At 37.4% G+C, this 27,775-nt stretch overlaps 1 protein-coding gene across 2 annotated transcripts in view; it reads left to right on the top strand.

Annotated features, from left to right (window-relative positions):
* The window catches only part of GAK (cyclin G associated kinase), a 66,356-nt gene that overhangs the window by 17,966 nt on the left and 20,615 nt on the right, over positions 1-27,775 (top strand). For both annotated transcript variants that reach the window (XM_054283100.1, XM_054283090.1), the window contains exons 8-20: positions 1,973-2,108; positions 2,714-2,826; positions 3,365-3,476; positions 5,660-5,783; positions 13,699-13,748; positions 13,835-13,983; positions 17,708-17,830; positions 20,602-20,735; positions 21,719-21,913; positions 22,469-22,586; positions 24,976-25,055; positions 25,398-25,591; positions 27,444-27,602. In XM_054283100.1, the coding sequence (XP_054139075.1) occupies positions 1,973-2,108; positions 2,714-2,826; positions 3,365-3,476; positions 5,660-5,783; positions 13,699-13,748; positions 13,835-13,983; positions 17,708-17,830; positions 20,602-20,735; positions 21,719-21,913; positions 22,469-22,586; positions 24,976-25,055; positions 25,398-25,591; positions 27,444-27,602 (1,687 nt within the window). The remainder of the gene's footprint in view (positions 1-1,972; positions 2,109-2,713; positions 2,827-3,364; positions 3,477-5,659; positions 5,784-13,698; positions 13,749-13,834; positions 13,984-17,707; positions 17,831-20,601; positions 20,736-21,718; positions 21,914-22,468; positions 22,587-24,975; positions 25,056-25,397; positions 25,592-27,443; positions 27,603-27,775) is intronic.

Here is a 27,775-nt window from a genome sequence, read left to right as displayed (position 1 = left end):
GCATATGAGTGTTCAGATGGATCTGGGCAACTTCTGTAGAAGGACTATGCAGCTTTGGGACAACATTCCAAGGGAATGGGCTCTTATGTCTAGTGTAGCAGTGCTGAGGCTGTGTGGGTGATGTTGGCTTTGAGGACTTGTCGTGCTGTAACTGAGATTACCTTCTATCCAAATTGAATGATAGTGTTTAAAACAGCCAAAATTTTTCACAGTTACAATCCTAAGTTACGGGTAGAACAGAGGAAATGAAAAACATTCTCCAGCAATTGAAGCAAAAATCAAATCTGAGTGGCCTGTTTCCTGTGTGTTCAGCTGGTTGCTTTGGAGCTTTTCTCTCCTGTGTGGCTGTGGGTGCTCTCTCCTGATGCGCAGAGTGTCTTCGACTGTACAGGGAGTAGTTTCATTCCTCTACCTGAATGATGATCTACTTTGTGAGCAAGTGTTTTGTGGAAGAGTAGATGGTATGTTCTGTACTGCCCTGCTCGATTAGTTAGTGTGGACTGTATGATGCTACACATTACAGAGTCTTTTTCCACAGCCTGACAGAAATGTGCAAGAATATACAGAATTAACATATGTACTTTATTTCTGGTCCTGGTCCTCAAAGTATTTTGGATTAACTAAATCCCTACACCTCAGAGACTTCAATAACTTTCAGACCTTAGAAGCTGTTGGGATAAATTGAGAACCAAAGGCAGTTGGAGATGGTGCACACAGAGGGCTAGAGGCACTGGGCAGTTTTCTTAGGGAACATCTTCAATGAACTGCTTCATTTGTGAGTGCTATAAAGGCTCAAATGCTTAAGTAACTATTCATACTGGGGTTCAGAAGAAATTTAGAGGAGGAATTTTTCAGCTCATTGTGCCAACAGTTACGTGGAGGCATTGGGCGCTTTATAATCAAACTTTTATAGGTCAAATGGAACATGTTTCTGTTATGATATTACAATTCTGCCAGCATATTTAATATCTTAATTGATTTGAAAACACATGTATCAATTTACACTTACTTCAGTAACAGATTCAGTTACGCTAGCCAATTCTTAACAACACCTGGATTTTTCAGAGATTAGAATTCAGAACTGACTTCTGTCTTTGTTAGTTGTTGTCCTCTCAGGTTACAAAAAAATCTCAAGTTGGACACAGGAAGGAACTTGGAAGTCCCCAGGATGTAGTAGTCCAGGTTTTGTGATTTTTGAGGCTTAAATAAACTTGTCATAAAATGATCTTAAATTTTATTTGTTCCAAGAGTTGAATAGCTTTCTGACTGTAGGGAATAAAGGGACTGTCATTTTGGCTTATTTTCCTCAGACTTTTATCAGAAGATGCGTTTTAGAGAGTGTTGTGTGTCTCCCTAGAGTTACTTAAGCAATTTGCTTAACACTTACATAATCATCTAGCTTTTTTACATCTGGCTGTATTGCATAACAACATATCTAAGTTAGAGTAAATTCTGTCTTGACAAATAAAATGTGTCTCCTTACAGCACAGGATGGAGATAGGAAATAAAACTGGTGAAACTTTTTTTGAAAGAATAATCCTGCTCTTGAACATGTTCAATATGGCAAGACTACTCATTTTTGTATGCTTTGAAATTCATAAAACGAATTTCTTGTAATGATTTCTAAATGATTTTTAAAAAATTGACAAGAATAGTTTTCCCAAATGACAAGTGATAGGACAAGAGGAAATGGCCTCGAGTTGCAAAGGGGATGTTGAGGTCGGATGTTAGAAAAGATTTCTTCGCTGTAAGGGTTATTGTGCACTGGAAGAGGCTGTCCAGTGCAGTGGTTGAGTGGTTGAGTTGCCATCCATGGAGGCATTTAAAAGATGTGTAGATATGGTACTGAGGGACATGGTTCAGTGGTGGATTTGGCAGTGCTGAGTTAACCTCTGAACTTGAGGATTATAAAGATCTTCTCCAGCCTAAAGGTCCCCATGATCCTATGCAGTATTTCTGTTTACCTCTGTAGGCTCTGGGCTGTATCCTGTACTTGCTATGCTTTAGGCAACACCCATTTGAAGATGGAGCTAAACTTCGCATAGTCAATGGGAAATATGTCATCCCACAAAATGACACCCGCTACTCTGTGTTTCATGATCTCATTCGTAAGTTTACAGTGTTATTTTATTCGTTGTCTTTGTGGATACATGTTGTTATTAACAGTTGTTTTACTGATAATTAAATGTTGTTGATATGTGAAGATGAAAAAGGTAAACTGCATCAACTTCTTATTTTACTAATAATCCTAATTGATTATAGAAAAAATATGAAATTTTATGTGAAAGTTACTTTTTTAGTTTCCTTTAAGTGTCTTGCCTGATATCTGAATTAGGCTATTGAAACAACTGGTGTTTTGATTTGGTTTCTTTGAACTTGATTAGAAAATTGTTTGCTTCAGGTTTCAGATAGGTTACTGGAAATATTAATTATTGTTCCAGAAATGTATCTGACTGCAATAGTATTAGACACAAAGCTACCTCTGATGTTCTTCATTAACTGATCCCAAGGTGTATTCTTTGAAATATTAGTGATTCTATGTAGTGTTGTTTTTTTCATGAATACTATTATGGGAAATACATTTGGATATTTGGTAGTTTCTCCACTCTGTTCAGGTGTTTGCTTATTGCACTGGAATGTATTGAAAATTATTATCAGCTGGGAGAAAAGCTTTTAAGGGTTTGATACGTTGTCTGGATCTCCTTTTTTTTAGGCTCTACTTTGAAAGTGAACCCAGAGGAGAGATTGTCAATCACTGAACTTGTGAACCAACTGCAGGAGATTGCAGCAGCTAGGAATGTCAATCCTAAATCCCCCATCACAGAGGTAAAATGTCTAAGGAGTATAATTGATTAGGCCTCCTTTCTGTCCTCTGCAGGGTATGTGCATTTAGTAAAAGATTTCAGAGCAGGTCCCCTGTTTGTTCATATTTTGAAAATTTTGCACTGATTTATTTTGAAGTTCAGTTGAATTGGTCAGTATCACTCGTAGGATCTTTGAAAATATGCCCTTTAAAGCACAGAGACCTTAAAAGAAATTTAGTATTTCTTACTGCTTTTTGAAAATATTTTCATCCTCTTGGTTTAATCTTTAGTATGCTAGCATTCTGTTTGACATGCTGTGTTCTATCATAATTAACTTGCACAGAAAAGTTTTGTATATGAGGACTCTTCTTACACTAACTTGAAACCACTTAGGCCTCTCCTTTAATGCCTAATTTGCATTAATTAGTGTATCTTAACTTTCTTTGGCTTTGTCCTGAGGTTTAGTTTGCTTGTTCTCACCAAGGAGCAGTAATTTGCCAAGCATAGCAAGATGGCTAAATTAGCAAGAAAATTCTCATCTGGAGTGTTATTCTCCTCAGCTCCTGGAGCAGAATGGAGGCTATGGAAACAATGCTCAGCCTCGGACATCTGTGACACCTGTTTCGCAGAGCTCTAAGCCTGCAGGGCAGCTCAACAATATGTACAATGCAGGTATGTTCAAAAAGAGATGTCATTTTAGTATAAAGACAATTGCATATCTTCCATGGGGGAAAAAAGTAAATTGGGGATTTTAGATATTTTGCTCTAGTTCTAGCTATTTGGTATTTATATCATTGCTTCTAGCCTTGTATTTTTTTTTCAAGGTTTGATTTTATGTTGATATGCAAGTATGAATTTCTCAAGTTCATTGCTGTGCAAGATAAAAATTATGTTCCCTATGGAAAATAATTTAAAGTGCACTATTGACCAGTAGAGGCAAGAGTGTTGACATAAGCGAACTAAAACTTGATGAAAGTGTGATTAGGAGAAGCAGTAATGATCTAACAAATAAGAGCTGTAGAGGAAGAGTCTTCAGGTTATGACAAACAGGTGAAAATAGCTTATTTTATACCCTGAAATTTTTTTATTAAATGAGGTAAAGATATTTGAAAGTGCATTCTCTAAAGAGCCACGTTTAATAGGAGTTTGAATTTAACCTGTTAAAAATCCTTTGGTTCTGTATTTTAATTGAAATGTTGTTACCTTGTGGCAGAAGGTCCTGAAATCAGGACATAGCCTGAGTTTGTGTTTTACACTGAATTTCTGAGGTAAAAAAAGCGACAGTTGCGTCTGCTTTTCAAGAGGAACTATTTAACATCAGATGTGTTATAACATAAAAAGATAGCAGCTATTTGCGGTGTGTTCTTATCACTTTATGTTAAAATGGGCTTAATGTCTGGCTGAATACAGAGAGCTTAATAAAGAAATGCAGAAGAAATTGTAGGGATATTCTGGCTATGGACCATAGTAGTTCAGTAACGCTTGGAACTTGCTGACCTCGTATGTCTTTATTTTAGGCTGCAAAAAGCCTGTATGAGGAAGAAATACTTCCGTAAGCACCTGGGTCTACCTGTCTTGTTTTCTCTCCTGCCCAAAAAGACCTTGAAGCCCCCATGATATTTTGAAGTACATCTGACAGTGACAGTAGTCTAAAGCTATTTAGTTTTTCACTTCCAGAAGAACCATGTATGACAGCCTCAAAGGAAAAAGGCAGCATTTAGTCTAATGGGTATCCAGTCAGTACTTTCAGGAACAGCTGTAGCTGGTGCTGCCTTGAATCCAGCTAATTATGGAAATATTATCCAGGCCAGACTTCAGGAGAGGGTTGCACTGTAGGATGTCAGTGGTGAAGAGGAAGAGTTGGGGTTCCATCTGAGAAAAACTGTTGTTGGATTAGCATAACTAAATGGAATCAAAAAAAGGTCTTCAAAATGACACAATTCAAAGCTGACATACTTAGTCTGTAGAAATAGGTAATCCAGAGTATGTTCAGTTGAAAATACTTAATATAGTAAAGAAAATAAGCTTAAGAGTCTTATTTAGATCTGGTTTTGTACTATTCTTTCTGCACCCGTATTAACTATTATAGCATTTCAATTAGTCTAGAATATATCAAGGAACTATATTGTATTCAGTTTTCCTTCTAGCTTGATATTTCTTGCTTGATATTAATTATGATGAACTGTCAATGAGACAAGAGATATTAATTTTCCAGAGGAAATGTTAAAATTGGGTAGCATTTATTGCACTAGTAACGTGTATATCAGTTTCTGGGTCAGAATCCAACATCCTAATGCAATTAAAATCAGAAGTCTGTCTGGTCATCTGTTTTGTGCAAGAATGCCTACTGTTTGTTGTATACAATCATATTAATAGGTATATTGTGCTGTGATGTTGTGCTATCTGGGATGTTGTGCTTAAAACTTAAGCTTAACTATGCCAGCTGCTTCTGAAGCCCTGTATTAAAATGTGTCTACTGGAGATGATTAAGTAGATCTGCTTATGATAAGCTGCACTTTAGAAACTGGTACTAAAGAAAGGCAATGTTTGCATTGACGCTATGAAACATATGCCTTACTTCCAGAATTTTCTACCTTGTTTTCTCATAACTACAGACAGCAAATTAAGCAATGTGTTAGGTATATCACTGGTACTTCCTGACTGCTGGAAGTACTATTTTTTTGCATAGGTCATAGTTAAGGAGAACTTTAGAACTGTGAGCCTTACAGCAAGTTGTAGCCTGTATGTGCATTTATTTCCTTATTTCCTTCCAGCTTTATAGGCAACATAGTTTAAGTCATATCCTGAAATAGGCTCCATAATAAAGTACAATTATTTTTATTCAACTACTCTAGGCCTGACCGTTGCGGAATGTGACCAGACTTATGGAGGGTTCTTTGATATTCTGAGGGGTGGAACAGAGCGATTTTTCACTAATATTAAGGATACATCTTCTAAAGTTATCCAGTCTGTGGCCAAGTGAGTAAAAAAAAAATACAAAAAATAAAAAATTGTGCTGATAAGAGTTCTAAATGAAGGCACGGAGTTTACTCCAGAAATGGTATATTCAGCATATTTGTCCATGTTTGAGCTGTTATAACTGATAGCTACCCCCTGAGATTTTATGTATGATATTAATACAAAAGTTACTTCAACAGTCATGTACTAGAATTGAGAATGTTGCAGTAAAGAGCCTGTCTGTAAGTACTACTTGCCCTACTGTAAATACTGAAAACTTTTGAGACATTAGCAGGTGGGGGCTGAAGCAGCATGGAGAATTGAATTATTAGATAGGGCCTTCATGAATAAAAGAGGAATTAAAAAGATGGAATGGTGAAATGTACAAATCAAGAGAATAGATGTGAGAAGGGGAAAATACCTGCAGGGAAATAAGCTCATCAGTTTGGTTTCCAGGTGGAATTCTATGTCTTCAAGACAGTGTGAGAGGCACTCTTTGTCTCCTGTGCCCTGTATTGCATGTATGAATACTCTCATGTTTAGAGGTATATGTTTTCAGATTCGTATTGTGTGATTTTTTTTTTTTCTGATCAGGTTATCAGTCCCATTTCAAATATTTCTATTACCTCCTTATGACCAATATTAACCAGTCTGTACAATTTATACATTTTAGCTCATAATAAAATTCTATACAGTGTTAAAGAGTTTTCTTAGTTCTAAGAAACTAAGAGTTCTAAGTAAGAGCAGGTAAGTCACTACTGAATACTTTGAATTAGACCCTCCAAAAGAGTACTGAACTCTAAGTCTCACTGTAGGCTTTGTATTCCTTTAGATATTGTGTTACAGCTTGTGAAATATGTTTCTTCATATATTATTCATTATTCATATGATTACATATGTAGGTTTTTTTTCAGAATTCAAGTGTTACTTGTGCATAGTACTGCTCTAAAGTATTTATAATGGTCAGGTAAGTTAGATTTGTAGATACTGCACCTCTGTATCCACTTCAAGTGTGTTTTTAGCTGTTGGCTCTTATGCTTAGTCTGTTAAAACTTCTAAATATGGCTTAGAAAGGCCAGGTCCTCTATTTTTTAAAAGTTGCAAAAGCTGCACTGCTTTGGTTTGTCCTTAAGCATTCTATAGAAGTAACTGGGACAGTGGCATTAAACTTTTCTCCCTGGAAAAACCACATGGAGAGACACAGGGCAGGGAGGTGTACAAGGAGAACAAGCTGTTGCATGATGAAAAGAAGTTTTGACAGTTACAAGCCTTACTTTCCCATGGCTGTATGTTAGATCTTACTATGTTTTTATTGTACACTACATCCATCTGAAGTACTACTACACTTCACTTTCTTATTCTCTTGCCTCCACATGACTTTCTGGGTGCACCTTCATCACTTAGTTATGTTTGAAGCAGTTTTCTCTTCCTGCTCTTGCAAGTGGTTTCTTCCTTAAAGGCTGTAAGTTTAGTCACTTTTTTGAATTTCATCTTGTGCAGTTTTTCCCTTTTCTAGCAATGGATTAGGACTGTCTAAAATTGTCTTTTTAATGTGGAGTGGCTTATGCTGTGCCTAGACCTTATTTTTATTTCTCTTACCTTACAGATGTGTGTAGCTTTTTGCTTTGTGTGATTTCCTTTGCTTCCATAGTAAATGTAGTGGGCAAGGAATAAAACAGTAACTGTACATCCAGCCACATCTGCAGAGCTCATCTAGCAACTTCTGAAGTACTGGACAGTGAGTACTTGCTGTCTGAAAAGATTCCGTTCAGTTCTCATGCTCTTCTCTACAACTGTTTGTTTAGATTATGGTGACTACCCAAAATAAGTCTTGCATCTGTCTTATTGTTGAGACTTAGTATGCCTCTTCTCAGTTGCTAGTTAGTGTTCTGTGGCTGAACACAACAGCTTACTGCATGGCTTGTGGAACTTACTAAATATTAGTGAAAGGAGAACTCACTACTTTTACCTCATTTGTTGAAATTACAGTAAGTCACATATGGACATTTACTAGAACTGAGTATCTTGAAAATGTAATTGTTTGATCTCATACTAGTTTGTAGCTTTTAATGGGAGGGTGCATAGCCTTTTGTCATATCCAAATAAGATCAATTAGCCAGAGACCTTTTCAAGCTACTGAGGAATACACATTTGCGTGGACTATGGTGGGTTGACAGAGGGCTGTCAGACAGCGTATGCTATGTCCCAAGATTGATCATGAGGAGGTCAGTCCCTCTCAGATGTTTTGGACTCAGTTGGTTGAATTAGGGTTTTGTTTAGGTGACTATTGACCATCACCTTTGACACAATATGTGAAACGGTCAAATTTTTGTTTAAGTTCTGTACTATCATAAGCAAATCTGGTTTTGTGGAGCACCCTCTGTCTCCATACAACTCGGTTCTTTTTCTGTGTTATCTGAGTGGATTTAGTCATTGGGCTGAGGAATGGGAAGAAAAGAGGAAATGCTCCAAGTATGTAGTTCTGCTCGTGAGAATCAGTTACTTTAATACTTATTTTTCCAGTGACTGAAAGACAAACTCTCTCTACTTGTAATTTACCAATATTATTTAACAGCCTTGAGTTGTGTCGTTTTCCTTCTTTTTATTGCCTTTTATTTTGAATCCTTGCTGTATTTAACAGTGAAATGGTAAAATATGAACTAACATGACCAATACTTACTGTTCTGTAGAGCCTAAGGTAGACTTAAGTCCTTTAGTATTTTAACATTGCTAGCATTTGACATTCACTGTTCTACTGAGAGTCCCACCACTGGGCTTGTGCATTTTCAAACTGTGTTTTAATCAAGCTGTTTTTGTTAATTCTTTGTTTGCATCTGCTATAGGGCATGTCTGTTTCTGTCATATTCATTCTCTGCCTTCACAAACTTGTGTTGTGGATATAGCTGATACAATCGCCGATGTGAGAATACCTCTTCTGCTGTTGCATCTTTGACTGCCTTTCCAAAACTCTTCAACCAACATAAGAAGCAGACATTCTGGAAAAATTAAAATGTCTCTTCTTTGTCATGCATTTTCCTCACCCCACTTAATCACTTTTGGATTCTATCATTTCATTAGGTAGGCTCTCTCCTTCCTACTTATCATTGATTTTTTGAATTACAGGGTTACTTCCTTTGTCTGCAGACAGACTTCTATCTTGCTGAATCCAATCTACAGTGTAAGATTTAAGTATTTTGTTGGTGTGATAAAAAAACTTATTTTTTTCTTTTCTGTAGCTGTCTTTAGCTTGATTCCGATTTTGGTCGCTTATTAGTCCTAATAAATGATAAAATCTGAGAACAGAAACACATTACAGGGTGCTTGGAACAGGAGAGTAAATAAGGACTATCTTCACTGTCCCATAGTTCACCTCAGTTGCAAGTGTCACAACCTCTGTTGCAGGTTCAGGTCAGGCAGATGCAGCAGCTTATAGATACATGCAAGAGGACAAAGAGCAACGGAGGTTCAGCCCTCTTGTTACAAACTGCCTTAAAAGCAAGTACCAGGGTGGAGATGGAGAAGGTATGCATTGCTTTGTGAAGTGGCAGCATCTGCACAGACAGGAGCCTCGATCCAGCTGCTGTGCCCATATGTGCCTGAAAGCTCAGCCTGCAGCTGTGCAGCCACAGCATTTCTCTGTTAAGCTCAGAGAACTTTTTTTCCTCACTTGTGGAGCTTCTGTGCTCTTTTTTTCGGTACCAGTTTTTATGCTTATTGAGGTCTGCATCCATACAGGTTACAAAAAATATAGCTGAATGTTTTAAGGATCAAATCTTCACTGGTATTGAAAACAGCAGGCAAAACTTGTGATCAGTATTAATTTGCTTTGTCAGAACAATCTCTTTTGCTGAAAAGATTATAATGTAGCAATGTAGGAACAAATAGCTGCCTTTTATGCTTGCTTTCTTGGCTTATAAGGTGATTTTGTTTCTTGTTTAATATTTTATTTCATGGATATTTGCATTGCACCAGGTAGTTGCATGATTAATTCAGTTTCATGAAGGAAAACCAAGTGGGAACAGATTGATGTGAATTTTATTGCTGTTTTTCTTCCTGGATTTTAAAAAATAAAGTGAAAAAAAAGATGGATAGATATTTTTTCCAATCTTGTAAGTGTAGAGATGTCTGGAGGAAGATTGCTTAGTGTTAGGACAGTATTTAATTTAATGGTTTATATGCTCACATTGTAGCTGTGCTGGTTAGTCTGTCATTCTTAGTTCTTTATCATCTTCAGTTGTTGGTAAAGAGATGGTACTATTGTAGAATTTTGTTCTGTATGTTATTTAGTTTATTTTGTGAGTTTAGTTGCTAATTTATTTCCATTGTTTTTAATTTGTTGGAATGGCCTTTTGTTTTTTACTTATGGTCTTTAGGTGCATCTAGTCTCTGGCAAGAATAATAATGCCAACCATTTACACAGTGAGAAGTTTTTAACATGTAGTTAGAACTTGTTATTTTTGCTTTGATATTTATTCTGCAAAATCAGAATTCATGTCTTACTTGCTTCATTTCATAGAATCAAACAGTAGTTTTGAGTGAAAGCAGCATCTGATTCTAACCCCTGAGCAGTGGGGAAGCACACCTGCAACTAGACCAGACTAGTATCCATCTGCTCTCTTTCAGTTTAATGCCATTCCTTGATATCCTGCCGTCATTACATGCCCTTGCAAAAAGTCCCTCTCCAGCTTTCTTGGAGGCCTCCATCAGATATTGTAAGGAAATAACCCCCTGCCTCCATACAAAGACTGGACTAGTCTAGTCCTGTCCCACAGTGAAGTACACCCAGTTTTGAAGAAGTCTGTATCATCAGATAAGTACTAAATGTTGGAGTCATATCATACTTTTTTTTTTTGAGTTTAATTAGACCCTTAAAAACACAGAGAGTTTTCCATGTTGAACCACAGGCTGAAAACACTTCACGTATGTCTATGTTTGCATGCTTTTCTTCTGTTATAACCTGCCAGCAAAACTGCTATCTAAATGAAATTTTTGCTGTTAAGGATATGAAAGGAAAGACCTTATTTGTGATTTTTAGTCAGAGAATTTCATCTTGAAATGCATGGGAATGTTTAAACAATGTGAAGAATACATGCTTTTTTCACCTTCTTACTGTTTAAAGAAATTTCAGTTACCATTCTGACATACAACACTCTGCTGAAAACGGAGTACCTTGTGTTCAGGTCTTACCACTGAAATAGCTGTGAAATCTTCAGAATAAAGTTCAGTGAATTCAAGGATATAGTGATTTTTTTGAGACTTGTGTTAATTTTACAGTTAAGAAACTTCATTTTAATTAAAATTATGCAGAAATTCTGAAGCTTTTTCAGTGTAATAGTCACATGCTTGGAATACTCCTGCTAAATATAGAGCTTAAGTTGACTATGCTGTGCTCTGTTGTTGACATACTAAATTGCACTCTTACATCTATGTGTGTATGATGAGATCTATGCTCCTAATGTTGCTTTTTAATTTAGACAAATGTAAAAACCAAAGCTCAGTTGAGTGGTGTTGATAGTAAGAAGTCATTATCTGAAAGTCTTCCCAAGGGAATGGGTGTGAGTACTGTTGGTTTTTTGCTCTTAATAATTTTGTGCCAATGTTACAAGTTGCTGCTTAACCTTGGTGTTACAGTGTTGAAGCGATAATGGTTCTGTGTTCTACAGCTGCGGTATTAGTTGGCCCTTTACCTTGATACCAAAAAGAAATTGATATTAGAATGATTACATGTTTTCTTACTTGAAACTGTTGGATGTAATCCAGAAATACCATTTGACTCTTCTCATCTCTGTAAAGGGCTACAGCCATCACAAATTTTAGTAAGCAATCGTTATTAGCTCTGAATGTAAATTTCTGCCTTAATTGGTTTGGCTGCAGCAGGATTACCACCTGAGCTTACATGATGAAATACGTCCTTCCAAAGGTGCAAAAAATTTTGAAATTGTACCCATTTGTCTATGTCCTTATGCAAGGTTTCTCAAGGCTGAGGGTTTTGTTGATATTATTTTTTTAGTACTATGTCTAGTGAGACTCAAACTCCCTTGTGGTTTTAGTTTGAGACAGTGAGTCGTTATCATTGCTAGGACACTGATGATGCCATTCTGCATAAATACTGTTAAATGGCATTGCATACAGAAGATTTTTCTTCTCCAATCTTAATATCCTCCTTACAATCCTTGGATATTAAATATACATTTATATATACAATATGTATTTTTAATCAGTCCCTCTAACCTCCACCATTACTAACAAGCAGTAAAGAATCAAAACTTCGTGTTCTTTCTTGATATTTCAAAATTTGAGTGTAGTATCCTAGGTTTGCTCTTCTAAGCAGTGTCTTGAAATTTTGTTGTGATACAGAAGTTTTGTTAGTGCCTCTGAATTAATTAAATATGCATCACAGTGTTTTAATGACATTTTAATATTCTGGAGTTAATAGGCTACTGAGATATTTAAGGTAATGTAAATCAAATTCACCCATTAGTCTAAATCAAATTCTGTTGATGAGTTTTGTTCTTTTTTTTTCCAGTCCAGGAGTGCAGACTCGTGTAGTTATACTCGAGGTTGTTGGTCTACACTGACTCTCTTCAGTTTTTTTCTCTTGCTATTTCATTCTGCTACATAGCAGATACCATGGAAACAAATGTAATAGTGGTTTTAAATTAGTTAATTGTTGACATAGTGTGGATGATTAGGTAAAGGTACAGGGAATTGACCTAAGTATTACTGGGAGGTTTTTTTTGAAAAGCCTGCACTTTTAAATGGTGCACAGTTGTATGAGAGAGAGATGAGTAATGACTAATGCCTTGCTCACTTATGGGAGCTCTGGAAGTGAGTTTTTGTAAGAATTATTTAAACAAGGAAAGAGATTCTGGTACTCTTTTTGTTGAGTGCAGGTAGTTCAGGGTGCAGCTCAGTGGGAGCTGCAGGTTGAGCTCTGTCTGGGAGCCTAAGACAAGAGGTCAGGAATTGCCAATGTTTGGAAAGGCAAAGGACACAGGGGCCTGTGACCCTGCCGGATGACTGGACACTGAGGCACTGCAGGAGCCAAGGACTCAGCAGGAAGAGCCCAGACTTTGGCACCCATAAACTGTGAGGGCCTAAAAGCCCACCAGACCCCAGACTTTGGCACCCAAAAACTATGAGAGTATAAAAGCTCACTATTTCCTTTCTTGGGAGTTCCTCCTGGGAGGCAGCAGCTCCAGCTCTTACTCTGTTGCTGCAGGAGGATTAAATGACTTTAAGCAGCCATAGATCTGGGACTCTGCTATGGGAAGCCTGGGGTCCGACTGGTAAGGAGACCTGGTCTGTCTGTGTGAGTGCGGGGTGTGCAGGGAGTCCAGCGGGACACCCATTGGCTCTCTAGCTGCAAAGGGGCTTCAGTCCTGGCAGTGACAGGTCTGGTGGTGGCTCAAGTGTGACTGCCAGAGTCCTTCCTGAATGGCTAGACAGGGAAGTGTTCTTAACACTGCCCATATGGAATTTGGATATTGGGCAGCATGGCCATCTGTGATAGATAGTAACATGCCAGAGTTATGTAATTTAAACTTAGATGTTCAGCTAGTAGTCTTTCCTTTAGACGTTGAGATATTCTTCATTAAAGATATTAATGTATCATTAGGTTTTCAAACTGACACCCTTCAGTGCATTTTTATAAGTGAGAGCAGGGGCTAGAGGAGTGAGTTAAAGATTAAGGGTATCTGTACAAAAACCAACAGATGGTTTTGGTGCAGCTAATTTAAAAGAGCAACTGCTTAAACACAGTATCTGTTCTGAAAGTTCTGTTTTGAAACTCTAGAAATGCGAATGTAAGGAGCCTCAGATGGAAGAATTGAAACATTGTTCATAGTGGTGGGTGCCACTGGAGAGCTCTGGCTTTTAGACTTATGGCTTGAATGGTTATATGTCCCAGTATTAAAACCAATGTGTTTTCTTTCAGTTATGCAAAAGGAGACTTGGATATATCATATATCACTTCCAGAATTGCTGGTATGATATCTATATCTTTGTTAAACATAATTTTTCGGTGCTCTTAATACATGAAAAAATTCACTTGCTGTTTGTTCTGTCTTCAGTGATGTCCTTTCCAGCTGAAGGTGTGGAATCTGCCATCAAAAATAATATAGAAGATGTGCGGTTGTGTCTGGACTCTAAACATCCTGGCCATTATGCTGTGTACAATCTCTCTCCAAGAACATACAGGCCTTCAAGATTCCATAACAGGGTTTGTATAGTTTTTTTGTATTTCTCTAAAAGGCCTTGAAACATAATGTTTTCATTATACCTTTAGATTTTTATTGTAAAATAGGTTAAAGTAGGTTAATCAAAAAGATGACAAAAGAGTAAGTACAAACACAAGGTCAAAGAGTTACCTATGTTTTCCTTGTCCTTGCTTTAAAACCAAACTTAACTGGTAGCAGACTAATCTTTAATCTTAAAAAATCTTACTAATCTTAAACAGACTAAAGTCTGTTTTTTCTAGGATAGTAATATCTTTGAAAACATGCCTCATGTACATTATGTGTTTCACACATATTTAAGTACTTTAAATAGAGAACACTTAAAGTAATGAAAGTCTTACTAAAATTTCAATCTCTCCTATATTCTACCATTTTCCTCTGTCAAGGACACAGTGATTTGCATAACCTGTTCACTGGAGTTTGTCTTTGCCCCATTACATACTATTTGACTCCCATATGACTCAGCCATAGCTGACTGATTATTCCCACCATCTTCAGTATTGTTGTAATTTAGCTGAGCCTCCATTATCCTTCCTGGCAATTTCTCTGATACTAATATGAAGGCATTTGCCTCATTCAGCAACAAGGTATTGAGAACATCTTGTTTGGTGCCAAGATACTGGGCTTCAATGTTTGCACCTAAGTAAAACTTGACTGTCCTGGCTCAACAGTTGGGACTGTTACTGTGTAGGGAGTTGTCCAGTGCCTTAACAGTCTGTAGTCATCATGCCCCTTCCACACAATACTGTCTGCCAAGAAGAGAGTCTAGAACCATTATTAGTTACAGAGTAATAAAGCTTTTTGGGCGTTATTATACAGAGCCATCCTTAGCATTATTTCAGTTACCAGAGCTGACTTAAAATGTTGGGGTGAGGTATATTTAAAGTATTCTTCCTAGTGCTATCACTTTCTTTTGTTTCCTTGTAAACAAGATAAAGTATTGTCACACCTGAAAGAAACCATTACTGCCTCTTTGGATGAATGCAGTCAGCTTCTTTATGTGTATCTGGTTCAATATGAAGTTCAGGCAGAGGCTATTCAAGATGGAAGGCAAAAAAGCTTGATTACACAGGAAATCTACTGCATGATTTTTTGTAGCAGGTACCTCAAAGCAAAATGTTCAGCAGTTCTTTTTAGCACTGGATTGCTGGAAAGTCAGAGACTGGTATGGTGAACTGATTTATTCCACATCCTGCAAAGTGATCAGTCTCTGCTTATGGAAAGATAAATTCTGTGACTGGGAATTTGCTTACCAATGGATTTTTTTAGTTATGCAAGTCTGAGGTGTCTGTACACCTGGTATTTCTGATGTGTTGATACTAAGAATGGTAATATGATCTTGGTTTTGTTCAGAAGTCATAGTAGGTCATAATTAGTTGAAACATTACAGGTTCATGATCACTTTATTGTCTAGGAGTGTTTAGGAAGGCAGTTATTTTACTTGGAAACAAACTCTAATTGTATTTGGAACTCTTACCTGCCTATTGAAATCGAGATGTTTAGCAATGCTGACTAACTTAATTGTTCAATGCTGGATGATAGCAGCCATGTAGGAACCTAAAGAAGCTTAGGTTTACTTTAATGCTGGCAAAAGATGATTATGGCAAGCCTTTAAACGTTATCAGAGGAGAGCAGCTTCTAAAATTCTTAATTATGACACTTTGCTTAGAAGGTATTTATGAAATTACATATTACTAGTTTCTTGCTGTTTTCTATCTGTATGGATCTTCTACAAATTTCTTTAATCTTGGTTAAAATTAATGGTAGTTTTGAAACTAGCTTCTCTGCTAGTTTTGAGTCCTTTTTGGAATGGATTGCTCTGAGAGTTTGGGCACTATCCATAATTCTGCTAATTGTCAGGACATTTATAGCTGTAAACAGCTAAGAAACAGAAGGTGATGTTGTTTCTGTTACATCTTGTAGGAAACCTAGTGTTTGAGTGGAAAGTAAATGGTAGATTAAAAGGAAAAAAGTCAGTACTTTTTGCATTTTTGAAAACACTTATTTTAGGCTGTGTTCTGGTCTGAAGCTGCAACACTTCAATTTGATTCTTTTGGAGTGTTGTGATTTAACTTGAGCCAGCAACCAAGCTGCTTGCTTATTCCTCCCTGGTAGAAATGGGGAGGGAATCACAAGGTGAAAGTAAGAACTCATGGGTTGAAATAAAAGCAGTTTAATAAGTAAAGCAAAACCCACAGGTACAAGCAAAGCAAAACAAGGAATTTATCCACCTTTTCCCGTGGGCAGGCAGGTGTACAGGAACACAGGCCTCCATCATGCATTATAATTCCTTCGGAAGACAAATGCCATCGCTCTGAATGTTTCCCCTTCCATTCTTTTTCCCACAGATTTATGGGTTGAGCATGATGTCCTATGTTATGGAATATTCCTTTGGTTAGGTGGTCACTTGTCCTGGCTGTGTCCCCTTCCTCTTGTGCATCCCGAGCCTGCTTGTTGGTGAGCTGATGTGAGAGGCAGACAAGACATTAGCTCTATCTAAGCTGTGCTTACCAATAAAAAAAAAATCCCTGTGTTATCAACTCTAGGTTCCGTCACAAATACAAATTGGTTCCCTCGCAAAACACAGCCTCATTTAGTTACTATGGAGAAAATTACTCCAGCTGAAACCTGCACACACTACTGTTGTAATATTTGAGATGTACTGAAGCCCACATTGAATCGTGTGGTGAACAGGGATATAAAGGACTTTTTGCCTTAGCTTTTCTTTGTTTACTGGTGACTTTGCATAAGCTTGCACTAAAAAAGGAATGTGCAATTTAAATCAGTTGCAAAGGGATTCTTTCTGAAATGGCCTTATTTTTAAATTAAAATACAAGAGTACAATGAAGAGACTTACACTGTTTATTTCAGTCTTTTTTCCTGTGGTTGGCACAAACACAGTTTTTTGTGATAATCAGTTCAGGTAATTTATATCAGAATAACCCTTGAACTCTTTATCTAGATAGGAAGACATACTGCTGATAGGAAAACTTGATCTTCAATATCTGGCAATTGCGGTTGAGACTAAAAACAAATACAAAAAGCTTCATTTGTAACTTGCTTTTCAATTCTTAATATATCTAACTCTTTAGGTGTTTCAAGTGCCCCAAGAATCAAGTTTCATATCCTATATCCTTACTGGACAGTTGGTTTTAAGGATATAGATTCTTAGCAGTGAAGCTGATTTTTTGTTACTGTTTTGAAGCAGTAATTGTAAATGGAATATTAATGAACCACTCAAGCACTTTGAACAAAGGACAAATATTAAAAGAAGCCTAATCTTTCTGTTGTTGGGGTTTTTTGGGTTTTTGGTGTTTTTTTGTTGTTGGTTTGGTTTTTTTTTTGTTTTTGGTGTTTTTTTGTTTTTGTTTTGGTTGGTTTTTTTTGCTTTTTATTTGCTTAAGTGTATGTGCACAAATTAAGTTGAAAGCTGTTTTATTTTACTCCTTACTGTGAGAATATTTCAGGTAGTAATCTGAATTCTTTATACTTCTTGTGCAGTAGATTTGTAGACAGAACTGAAGTTTTATTGCACTTCTTTGTGATGTTTACACTGTGTAACACTGCTTTTCTTGAGTGTCTTTCTTAATTTCATCATGAAGGTGGCATTGAAGTGTAAAATTGCCTTGTAGACATTTGCATAACCCGGGTTGTGTATATGTGTCAATATTATACTGTTTCTCACATCTCTTGTCTCTCTCACTGCAGGTTTCTGAATGTGGCTGGCCAGCAAGACGAGCACCAAATCTTCAGAATCTCTATAGCATATGCAAGAACATGCATTTGTGGCTGAAGCAAGACCAGAAAAATGTTTGCATTGTGCATTGCCTTGTAAGAAATTGGTTTATGTCTGAAGTGCTTTATTCAATAGAGCTTTAAATTGTGAAGAAGGATGCTGGTATTCATTCAGTTTGTGATTGCTACTGGCTTTCTTTACTGGATGCCCCAGGGTCAACTCCTTCCTGCTGTGTTCGTAGGGAAGTTTTCTCCTTAGGGAAATTGGTATGTTAATGTAGCCATTGCTTACTTGCATTTAGAGTGGAAGGCAGTATACAGGCAGTATTAAGGGAATGTATCCTTTGGAAGAAAAAAAAAATCCACTCTAGTGTTTCAGTATTTGCTCCATTTTTTGTTTTCTGTGTGATAGATGGGTGTACACTGCATATCCCGTTATTGTCCTTTTAGAATGTAATGTGTACCTACAGAATTTCAGAAACTGACTGTAAGACTTCTGGTCTACCTGCTTTTGCTGGCAGGCAGCAGATTTCTCTGTAGATTTCACTATTCTCCAAAGTATTATTAATTTTGATATAACTAAAAAAAGCAATAAAACTGTCTATAGAGCCACCTCATGTTAAACATGGTAGGGGGAGGAATAAATTTAAAGAATGCTTTGCTCAGAATTTGAAAATTAGGTCACTCTTGCATTTGTTTAAGAGAATTGCAGGTGAAATTTTGACCTTCTTCTTTTGCTGCAGAGTGAAAAACAAAATGTGGCTGTGTGGCAATACTTGCAATGCTGCTGGAAAGCATTCAAAACCTGTCTGGCTGCATGGCCGGGCCCAGAGAGTGCTGGTGAATGGTGCTGCATCCAGCTGGGGCCAGTCACCAGGGGTGTCCCTCAGGGGTCTGTGCTGGGGCCAGTTCTGTTCAATATTTTTACTGATGACATGGATGAGGGTTTAGAGTCTTTCATTAGCAAATTTGCAGATGACACTAAGCTGGGAGTGTGTATTGATCTGTTAGAGGGATGGAGGGCTTTGCAGAAAGACCTGGAATGGTTGGATGGATGGGCAGAATCTAATGGAATTAAGTTCAATAAGGCCAAGTGCCGAGCCCTGCACTTTGGCCACAATAACCCCCTGCAGCATTATAGGCTGGGGATGGTGTGGCTGGACAGGGCCCAGGCAGAAAGGGACCTGGGGGTGCTGGTCCACAGCCGGCTGGACATGAGCCAGCAGTGTGCCCTGGGGGCCAAGAAGGCCAAGGGCATCCTGGCCTGTGTCAGGAATAGTGTGGCCAGCAGGAGCAGGGAGGTCACTCTGCCCCTGTACTCAGCACTGGTGAGGCCACACCTTGAGTGCTGTGTCCAGTTCTGGGCCCTCACTTTAGGAGGGATGCTGAGATGCTTGAGCGTGTCCAGAGGTGGCAACGAGGCTGGTGAGGGGCTTGGAACACAAGCCATATGAGGAACAACTGATGGAGCTGGGGTTGTTCAACCTGGAGAAAAGGAGACTCAGAGGTGACCTTATCACGCTCTGGAACTTCCTGAAGGATGGCTGTGGTGAGCTGGGGGTCGGTCTCTTTCTCTGGGCAACAACAGACAGAACAAGAGGACACAGTCTCAAGCTGTGCCAAGGGAGATACAGGCTAGAATTAACGAGGAAGTTTTTCCCAGAAAGAGTGGTCAAATACTGGAATCATCTACCCAGGGAGGTGGTGGAGTCACCATCCCTCGATGTGTTTAAAAAAAGACTAGATGTGGCACTTGGTGCCATGATCTAGTTGAGGTGTTAGAACATGGGTTGGACTCAATGATCTTGAAGGTCTCTTCCAACCTAGAAATTCTGTGATTCTGTATAGCCATCAATAGGGAATATCACTATCAGAGTCAAACCCAGGATTTGTTAATCTGACAAACTGTATTTGTGAGTTTTCTAGTGTTTTGAAAGTAAAAAGCCAGTTGATGTCAGCTCCTGAAAGCCAGTATAATTTTCAGTGCTGCTGTGAGGTTAGGCATCTAATTCTATATTAATGTGATACTACCTCGGTGTCACATGATTGCTGGTCGAGTAGGTAAGAAGAAGATGTGATGATTTAGCACCAGTTTCTGTAATATCTTTCCCTTTAGTTGTTTTGTTCAAGGTACTTAACTCATTTCTTTTCCTCACATCTGAGGCAAACTTTTTTATATATACATGGCTTTGTGCCAGATGTGATGTAAAGTGTACACCAGAACTTTAAGAAATGAATGATAAAAATTTGTTCCATGATGCTAGCCAACAAACCTGGAGAAGGACTCTTCTGTCAACCATTATCTCTTCCAAAAATCTTCTGCCTTTTATAATACAGAGATGTATCTGGGATATGTGTGTAGCGGGGATTCCTGCAGAAAGAAGCTAGTTTTAACCTCTTTCTCTTTGTTTCTTAACAGTTTTAGACAGCAGTCTAAAGAGTTTAATGTGGTTTAGTTCTTCTGAGCCTTTGTACTTTTCTTGTAGCAGTAGTCCATGTCTATCAGTCAAAAATAGCAGTGTTCTGGGATTTCAGATAGCAGCCAGAAAACAAACCTAAAATATGGGTATTAATGACAGTAAGGTAAAGAATATAAACTGAAAATTTCAAATAGTGTTAAGCTAAAGTAGTTATTCACATTTGAACAAGAAAGTATTACGTAATGTCTTTTGTATGGTGTGGAAGTTAAATGAAAATCTTTCACACTCAGCTACAAACTTCAAATCAAATAACAGCACTAGACTTAGGACATCATGACATTAAATAATGATAGGATATGGGATACATAAGGGGATGTTCTTCAGTAATTTGGATAATGCTTTTTCCACTAGATTTACTAATAAAGCTACTTTTTTTTTTTTTACTAGGATGGAAGAGCAGCATCTGCTGTTGTAGTCTGTTCTTTTCTGTGTTTTTGTCGTCTCTTCACTACTGCTGAAGCTGCTGTTTATATGTTCAGTATGAAACGCTGTCCACCTGGCATTTGGCCTTCTCATAAAAGGTACTGTAAGAGACTCATGAAGCAAGTAGTTATTCAGTTCTGAAAATGGTATAGGATGTCTTTAGAAAGATAAATTATTTCAATAAAGTCTGTGTTCAAACATGTGTTTCCAAGTACTTTGCTGTATCGTGAATTAAAGGGAGTTCTGAATTTTCTGAGCCTGTAAGTACCCATCAGAAATAGGTCAAATATATCCTGTGGGGAAGAAATGTTAAGAGTGAAAACATGGGTGTGCAGAGCTTTTGAATGCTTTCTTAATTATAAAATCCTCTTCCACATGTGTAAGACTTATTTCGTGTTTTCTAGTTTATTACAATAGGTTTTATTATGTCACAGCACTGCAAGCTCTGAGGGAATACCAGAAATTATTTTTGTCAATGCAGTAAAAATGCCTAGTGTGCCTTTTTTTTGGGAGTGCATGCAGAGGCGACTTGCACATACTTTGGCAAATGTTTTAAACTGTTTATTTGACTTAATTTGATAGATCTTATAACTGTAAAGTATGAATAACAAGTGACAGTGGTGGTAAGGTTGTTTCCTAAAAAAACAATTAGATTTTGAAGGATGGGAAAATAAAGTATTAATTCAGTATAAAGGACAGCTTATGTTTTTGTACACATTTACTTAATGTATACTTAAGGGGTTCTCCACAAAATAAGATACAAAAATCAGGACAAATTTAAACCCTTTAGGGAGATTTAAATGATCTGTTATGTATAAGATACAAAATAAATAGTTCTCCTAGATTAGCATTTTAAGACCTTTTGAAATAGTGACTAGTTTATTTTACAAGTCATTATATGTAAAGCTACAGAACCTTTTTCCGATTTGAAAATCTGTTTGCTGGAGGTGGTGGTGAATGTTCCCACTGTTTCACTGTTAAACCATGCTTAGTGACTGAGTAAGATGTAACTTGCTTATGTGTTCACCCATTTCTTAGAATTTTGTGCTCTGACTAAATGAGTATCCTCTGGTTTTGGCAGATACATTGAGTACATGTGTGACATGATGGCTGAAGAACCCATTATTCCTCACAGCAAGCCCATCCTGGTCAGATCAATTGTCATGACTCCCGTTCCGCTTTTCAGTAAGCAGCGTAATGGCTGCAGGCCTTTTTGTGAGGTTTACGTGGGAGATGAGAGAGTAGCCACTACCTCCCAGGAATATGACAAAATGAAGTAAGTACAGATTATGACTTGCTCTGAAATAGCAAGTTATGTTTTTCTGGATTCTAGCATTTACGGGTTTCTAGATTCCTGTGTACCCTTTTAGCTGGTCTCGAAAGTGAATCATGAATGTGCTTGTTAGAGCAGCTGGTCTTGCAGAACAGTGGGGCTGATGCTGGGGTGGCACAGTGGGCACTGCAAGGCACTGAGCCAGACTCTCTTCTCACTCCATGTGATGCAAGACTGGGAACATTGATCCGTAATGTACTTGTGCTGAGCATAACATCATGTCTCAGTCATGGAAACTTTAAGGATCCCCCAGGCATGTCAGCTGCAAGGTGACTGCTTATAAGCCCCTGTACAGCGCTGGTGTCTGCACAATTGTAAATGGTACTAACACTGCTGGATGTGAGTAATCATAGACAAGAAAAATGAGAGAATACTGAAGTCCTTGTAGCCTTCCAGCTACTGAAGGCATTGGAGAAAGCAGGCTAAATCTAAAGCAATACACTATTTAATCTCTTTTTAAACTAAATTGGCTATGATTATGTTTTTTTTCTCCTTTAGGGAGTTTAAAATTGAAGATGGGAAAGCGGTAATCCCATTGGGTATAACAGTCCAAGGAGATGTTCTCATTGTGATCTATCACGCCAGGTCAACTCTAGGAGGACGACTACAAGCCAAGGTAATGATGAATTTAAGAGCCTGAATGGAAGATGTGGGGTTTTTTTGGTTGCAGTTTTGTAACCTACTAGTTATCTACTGAGTACTTTGCTTTATTTACTATTCTTTGTTGAGAAAAATATTTGGGGTTTTCATTCACTTGTGAATTCAACCTTTTCAAGCCTTCTGAGACTGTCCACTCTCAATGCTGTACATGTAGATGCTTTTATAAGCATTTCTGGAAAGTACTTCAGTACTGATAATTGTTATATTTCTAGGGAAACTCCCCAGCCAGTTTTTTTTGAGGCAGCAATTATTATCTGTTAAGTTGCACAACAAGCCAGAACTTTTTAATTCTGTGCACACAAACTGCAAACAAAGGAAATATACCACTCAGCAGAAAAGTGGGATTCCAGAGATTGCCGGTACAGAACAGGCCAGAAAAATCCATGTGGTTTTATAGGCTATTTCTAAAGTCAGGTTCCATTTTTGTAGCTGATTTTCTTACTTGTCTTTGTTCTACTAGGGAGAATGCATATTTCCTTTTTAAATTCAACTATGGATGCAACTGTATTGCAAGATCACAAAAAACTTGTTAATGAAGCCTGTCTTCAAATTTTTTAAAAGACAGGCATGTTCTTTTTTTTCCAGATAAGTAACCCAATTAAACTTAGAAATCCATGTAAAAGATAAGGACAGATAGCACAAAGTTTAGAGCTTGGAGGTTTCTGGAAATTGACAAGACAATTTTTCAGCCAGTTTTGGTACATGTGGGACGTACATGTGTATTCATACATAGTTAGTGTTTACTGAAATTGGTTTCCTCCTGGTTTTTTCTTTCTGCTTTGTGAGTAGGAAGGTATTGAATCTTGTCATGTTCAACAAGATCTTCCAGAATACCTTAAAACTAAAATGAAATTATTATTAATGACTTTCACTGACTTAAAATCAGTGAAATGATTCCTTAATGCGCAAAAATAACTACTGTATTGTTCAAGGTCATCAGGAGAAAGGCATAAAACTGACCAAATTTAGCCAAGGCTAGGTTATACTTCTTGTACCATCTCACTTTTATTCATGATAGAGTTTCTTTGATGTGGTTTCTCTGGCATTTATTCGCTGATAGAAAAGACTAGAATTTTCTCAGCTGTCAGCTGTAACAAATGATGCATCAACAGTGTGTGTGATGATCTGGGTTTGGAGGTTTGATGGAACAATATTCAATGTGTCCTTAGTTTTATGTGCCGTAAGTTGCCCCCTAAAGTTCTCTGCAGATCTCTTACAGAGATTAACCACCGCATTTCAAGATTTCTCCTGTGTTTAGAGTTGGGTGTTATGAATATCTTCTACTTTCTCACAGCTAATTAGAGAGAGAGAGAGTTCAGTTTAACTTATAGGAAAGTGATGGTAGGGATGGATGAATCAGAGGAGCTCTCTCCAGTATGTCCATGTCTCTCTTGTACTAAGGAGCCCAGAACTGGGCATTGCAATTACAGCTGAGGCTTCACTGGTTCTGAATAGAGGGGAAGAATCATCACCCTTAATCTGTGGCAATGCTTTTTCTATTATTTGGTTTCTGGTTATGATGTTCAGGAAATACACATTTATGAGGAAAGCTTTCATAATTCAGTATTGTTATAACATTTTCTGGACTACTACTGCGTGACTTCTTTGTAAGGACTGGCAATACTATATCACAGATGTTGCGACTAATGCTAGGAAACAAATACAGGCTGCATTGATCAGTGAGCTGTAATTTGGATTTGTGCAAGATCAGGAGCTACCTGAATATTCTATAGTAGCATATTTCTGGACACTCATATTCTCATCAGGCATGGGAAAGTGGTTTATCTGTAAACAGTTGAGTGATTAAAATGAGTCAGACAAAAGCCCTACAATTCTGTCTGGAATGAATGGCTGACTTGAAGTTGTACAAAAAACCTCCTTGAATGCCTTCTGAAGTGTCCTTTTAAATGCAGTACATTTAAAACTGTTTTAAATCTATTCCTTTGTATGTGATGTACATGTATTTCTTGGCTGGCATATTGCACAATGGATTTTCCTGAGCATATGCTGTTCAGAAAAGGAACAAGGGTTATACAGTTTTAGCCTCCACAACAGGATCTGTAAATACTTTAGACTTTGATAGTCTGTTTTGAGGTTAGTGATGAGACATACCTGACTGAAGGTCTTTTGGTTTGTTAATGCTGGTAATAGATCTATTTATGTTCTATCTCAAATGCATTTAAATCTGTCAAGATAAAGTATACTTGTAATTAAATGGAATTTTTTGTAGCAAAGCAAGTACTTCAAAATATTTTAATACTGATAATACTTTGCATTATGTTAAAGACAGAACACTGTTCGTTTCGTGTGGATTTATACAGTTTCCTGTTTCTTGTTTTCAACAGATGGCTTCAATGAAGATGTTTCAGATTCAGTTCCATACAGGCTTTGTGCCCCGAAATGCCACTACAGTGAAATTTGCCAAGTATGTTGACACTTTTTTGTAGGAGACTGGAAGAAGTTGTCTTTGAAACTGTTTGACCTGCCAAACATCAGCATATACTGGGAGAGGAAATATAGTCAGTTCAGGAAGTAGATGACTTTGATTGCAATAAGAGTCTTTTTTTACTCACCTTAAGGAAACAAGATGTATTGTTCATTATACAAACAATGTACAAAAGTACCACCTGTTTAAGATGGGAAAAGTAAACAAATACAGCATTTTTAATGTCTTATATTAATTGCTTTGGAGTTTTGTTTTGGGCTGTAGTAGATCTAATCCAGTTAGCCATCAGTATCAAGAAACTTCTTGTCTGTGTCTTTACAGATATGATCTGGATGCCTGTGACATACAAGAGAAATACCCTGATTTGTTTCAAGTCAATCTGGAAGTAGAGGTGGAGCCCAGAGATAGGCCCAGCTGTGAGCAGCCACCTTGGGATAACATGAATATAAAAGGACTGAATCCCAAGATCCTCTTCTCCACCCGAGAGGAACAGCAAGAGATTTTATCAAAATTTGGTAATGAATCCATTGAAAAACTAGAGAATGTGAGAAGGTTTTCAATGTACTTAGTGTTTGAAGCTTTTGTTTAATTTTTGATGTTCCATTAATTGAAAGAAATCGGAAAGGGTTTTTTTTTGTAAATATCAGTTAAAAATATGCATTGTATGGAGGAGCTATCCTCCAGTAATGAGGATTGTAATTATGCTTGTCTTAATTCTACTGTGCTTGCATGTGCTTGGTTTCATAGCTTACAGAGCTCTGAATAGGCCATTTGCAGGAAGGACTTCTAGCAAATGGAATTGTAACAGTCAGTATTTGTAGGCACAATGTCTTGAAGAGGGTTTATTTGGCTAAACTGGCACCAGTATCACTTAAAATTATGTGAGCATTCCTCACAAATGGTTTTAGGTAAGAATGTTTTTATCAACATTCTTATGCATAGCCATGTAATGTTGTAATTAGTTTCCTGCACTTTTTGTAATATGTTCCAGCAGACACTATTTTATTATCTGTATTTGTCTTTATCTGTAGACGCCTGCATTAGTTGCAGTTAGTACTGTTCAGTATCTTTCTTCTCCTGGTATCAGTGATTAGCTTTGACGTTTTCATTCAGGCTCTTAAGCCTTCTCTGTGTTTTGAGGATAAAGAAGCATGACGAAGGTTACTGTGGTGATTTTAGTGATACGAGATCTCACCCTGTGCTGTTAATATGGTACATCTCAAGTACATTTTTTTCATACAAGATAGTTGCTGCTGGCCTTTATTTCTTTCAAGCAGGATATGTGTTGTTTGTATTATGATTTAGGCAATTTTCTATTTAACTTAGCTTAATCCTGCTGTGAACACAATTATCAGATCCCTAAAGCTAAGGTGTTTAACTTTACATCATCATTGATGATGGGGTTCTGTAAAGTTACTCTTATTTTCTTAAGTCGCTTCCATTTTCTGATTGATACAGAAGGAAATGTAAGGATTTCAAATTACACTTAAAGTATTTCTTAAGATTGGTGGAAAGGGAATAGGACAAAAGTAAGTGCTGTGAACTGATTTTGAATATACTTGCCATTAAAATTGAATTTACTCTTCCATTAGTTATGGTCTTTCATATATGTTTTCAGCATCTCTAAGCTACTGCTGAGAATGTGGAAGGAGAGTGAAAAAGTGCTCTCCCAGTTGTGTATTTAAATTTAGACAAATAGGTTTATCCCAGCTGTCCATCCATTTTTTTCAAACAGTGGATGAATATTAACTAATTTAGGAAGTCTTCTTCATTTGTCTTGAAGAAACTTGGGTTTTTTAGAGGTCATACAGCAGTAGGTAACAGCCCAACTGAATATTACACAAGAATCACTTGATACCTGATTTCAGTAAAATAAGAAATATAAGAAGCAGTTAATAGCATCATACAGTGTACCACCCCTTTTTTATCTGTGTTCTTCTTTAGTCATCTTTAGTCCATGTTCTTCACTGGCTTTGCATATTCTGAGTTTTTCCATAGCTGCATTTGTGTTTTTCTGTCTCTTATTGCAGATACTGTTCATAGCTCTTGAATGTTTTAGGGGATGCTTGGTACAAGTGAGGTGTTAATTACATTTTCCTACAAATGTAAATAGAATGCTTGAGATTTACTTTATGATTCTGATTTAATGTCCTAGTTCAAAACTGGGTTTTACCAGTTTTTGCAGCTGAAAAGAAGTTAATGCTAATTTCGGAGATGGTGGGGGCAGGAATTTGCAATTGCAGAGCAATAGAGTGGAGATAATAATTGTCTTCCTACAGCAGTCAGTTTGAAAGACAAGTATCAGCTGCCATGTGGAGGATTGAGAAGTTTCTCTCTATGGGCTCTGCCTTAAATTCTGTTTTATAGGGAAACCAGAGTTGCCTAGACAGCCAGGCTCAACTGCACAGTATGAAGCAGAGGCATCCCAGTTGGAGCAGTCTTCAGAAAGTGCACCTACTGATACAGAATCCCCTCACAGCGGTAGTACTGATGCAAACAACTTCTTTCACTCTCTGGACTGGAAAGGTACAGGTTTTCTTCTGAAGTACCGTGTGGTTTATGTTTGTCTTGTATGCCTTCCAGTGAATGCTTAAGCCTTCTTAGGCAGTAAAAGTCTCTAATTCACTAACCACGAGGAGAGCTATTTAAAGAGTGAGCTCTATAGAATAACAAGCGGTTATTCTCCTTCATTTGGATAA

This window comes from Melozone crissalis, unplaced genomic scaffold (genome assembly GCF_028551555.1).
Source record: "Melozone crissalis strain CALT ecotype California unplaced genomic scaffold, PUWL_Pcris_2 ptg000005l_1, whole genome shotgun sequence".
Lineage (NCBI taxonomy): Eukaryota > Metazoa > Chordata > Aves > Passeriformes > Passerellidae > Melozone > Melozone crissalis.
This window is presented reverse-complemented; position numbering and strand designations above follow the sequence as displayed.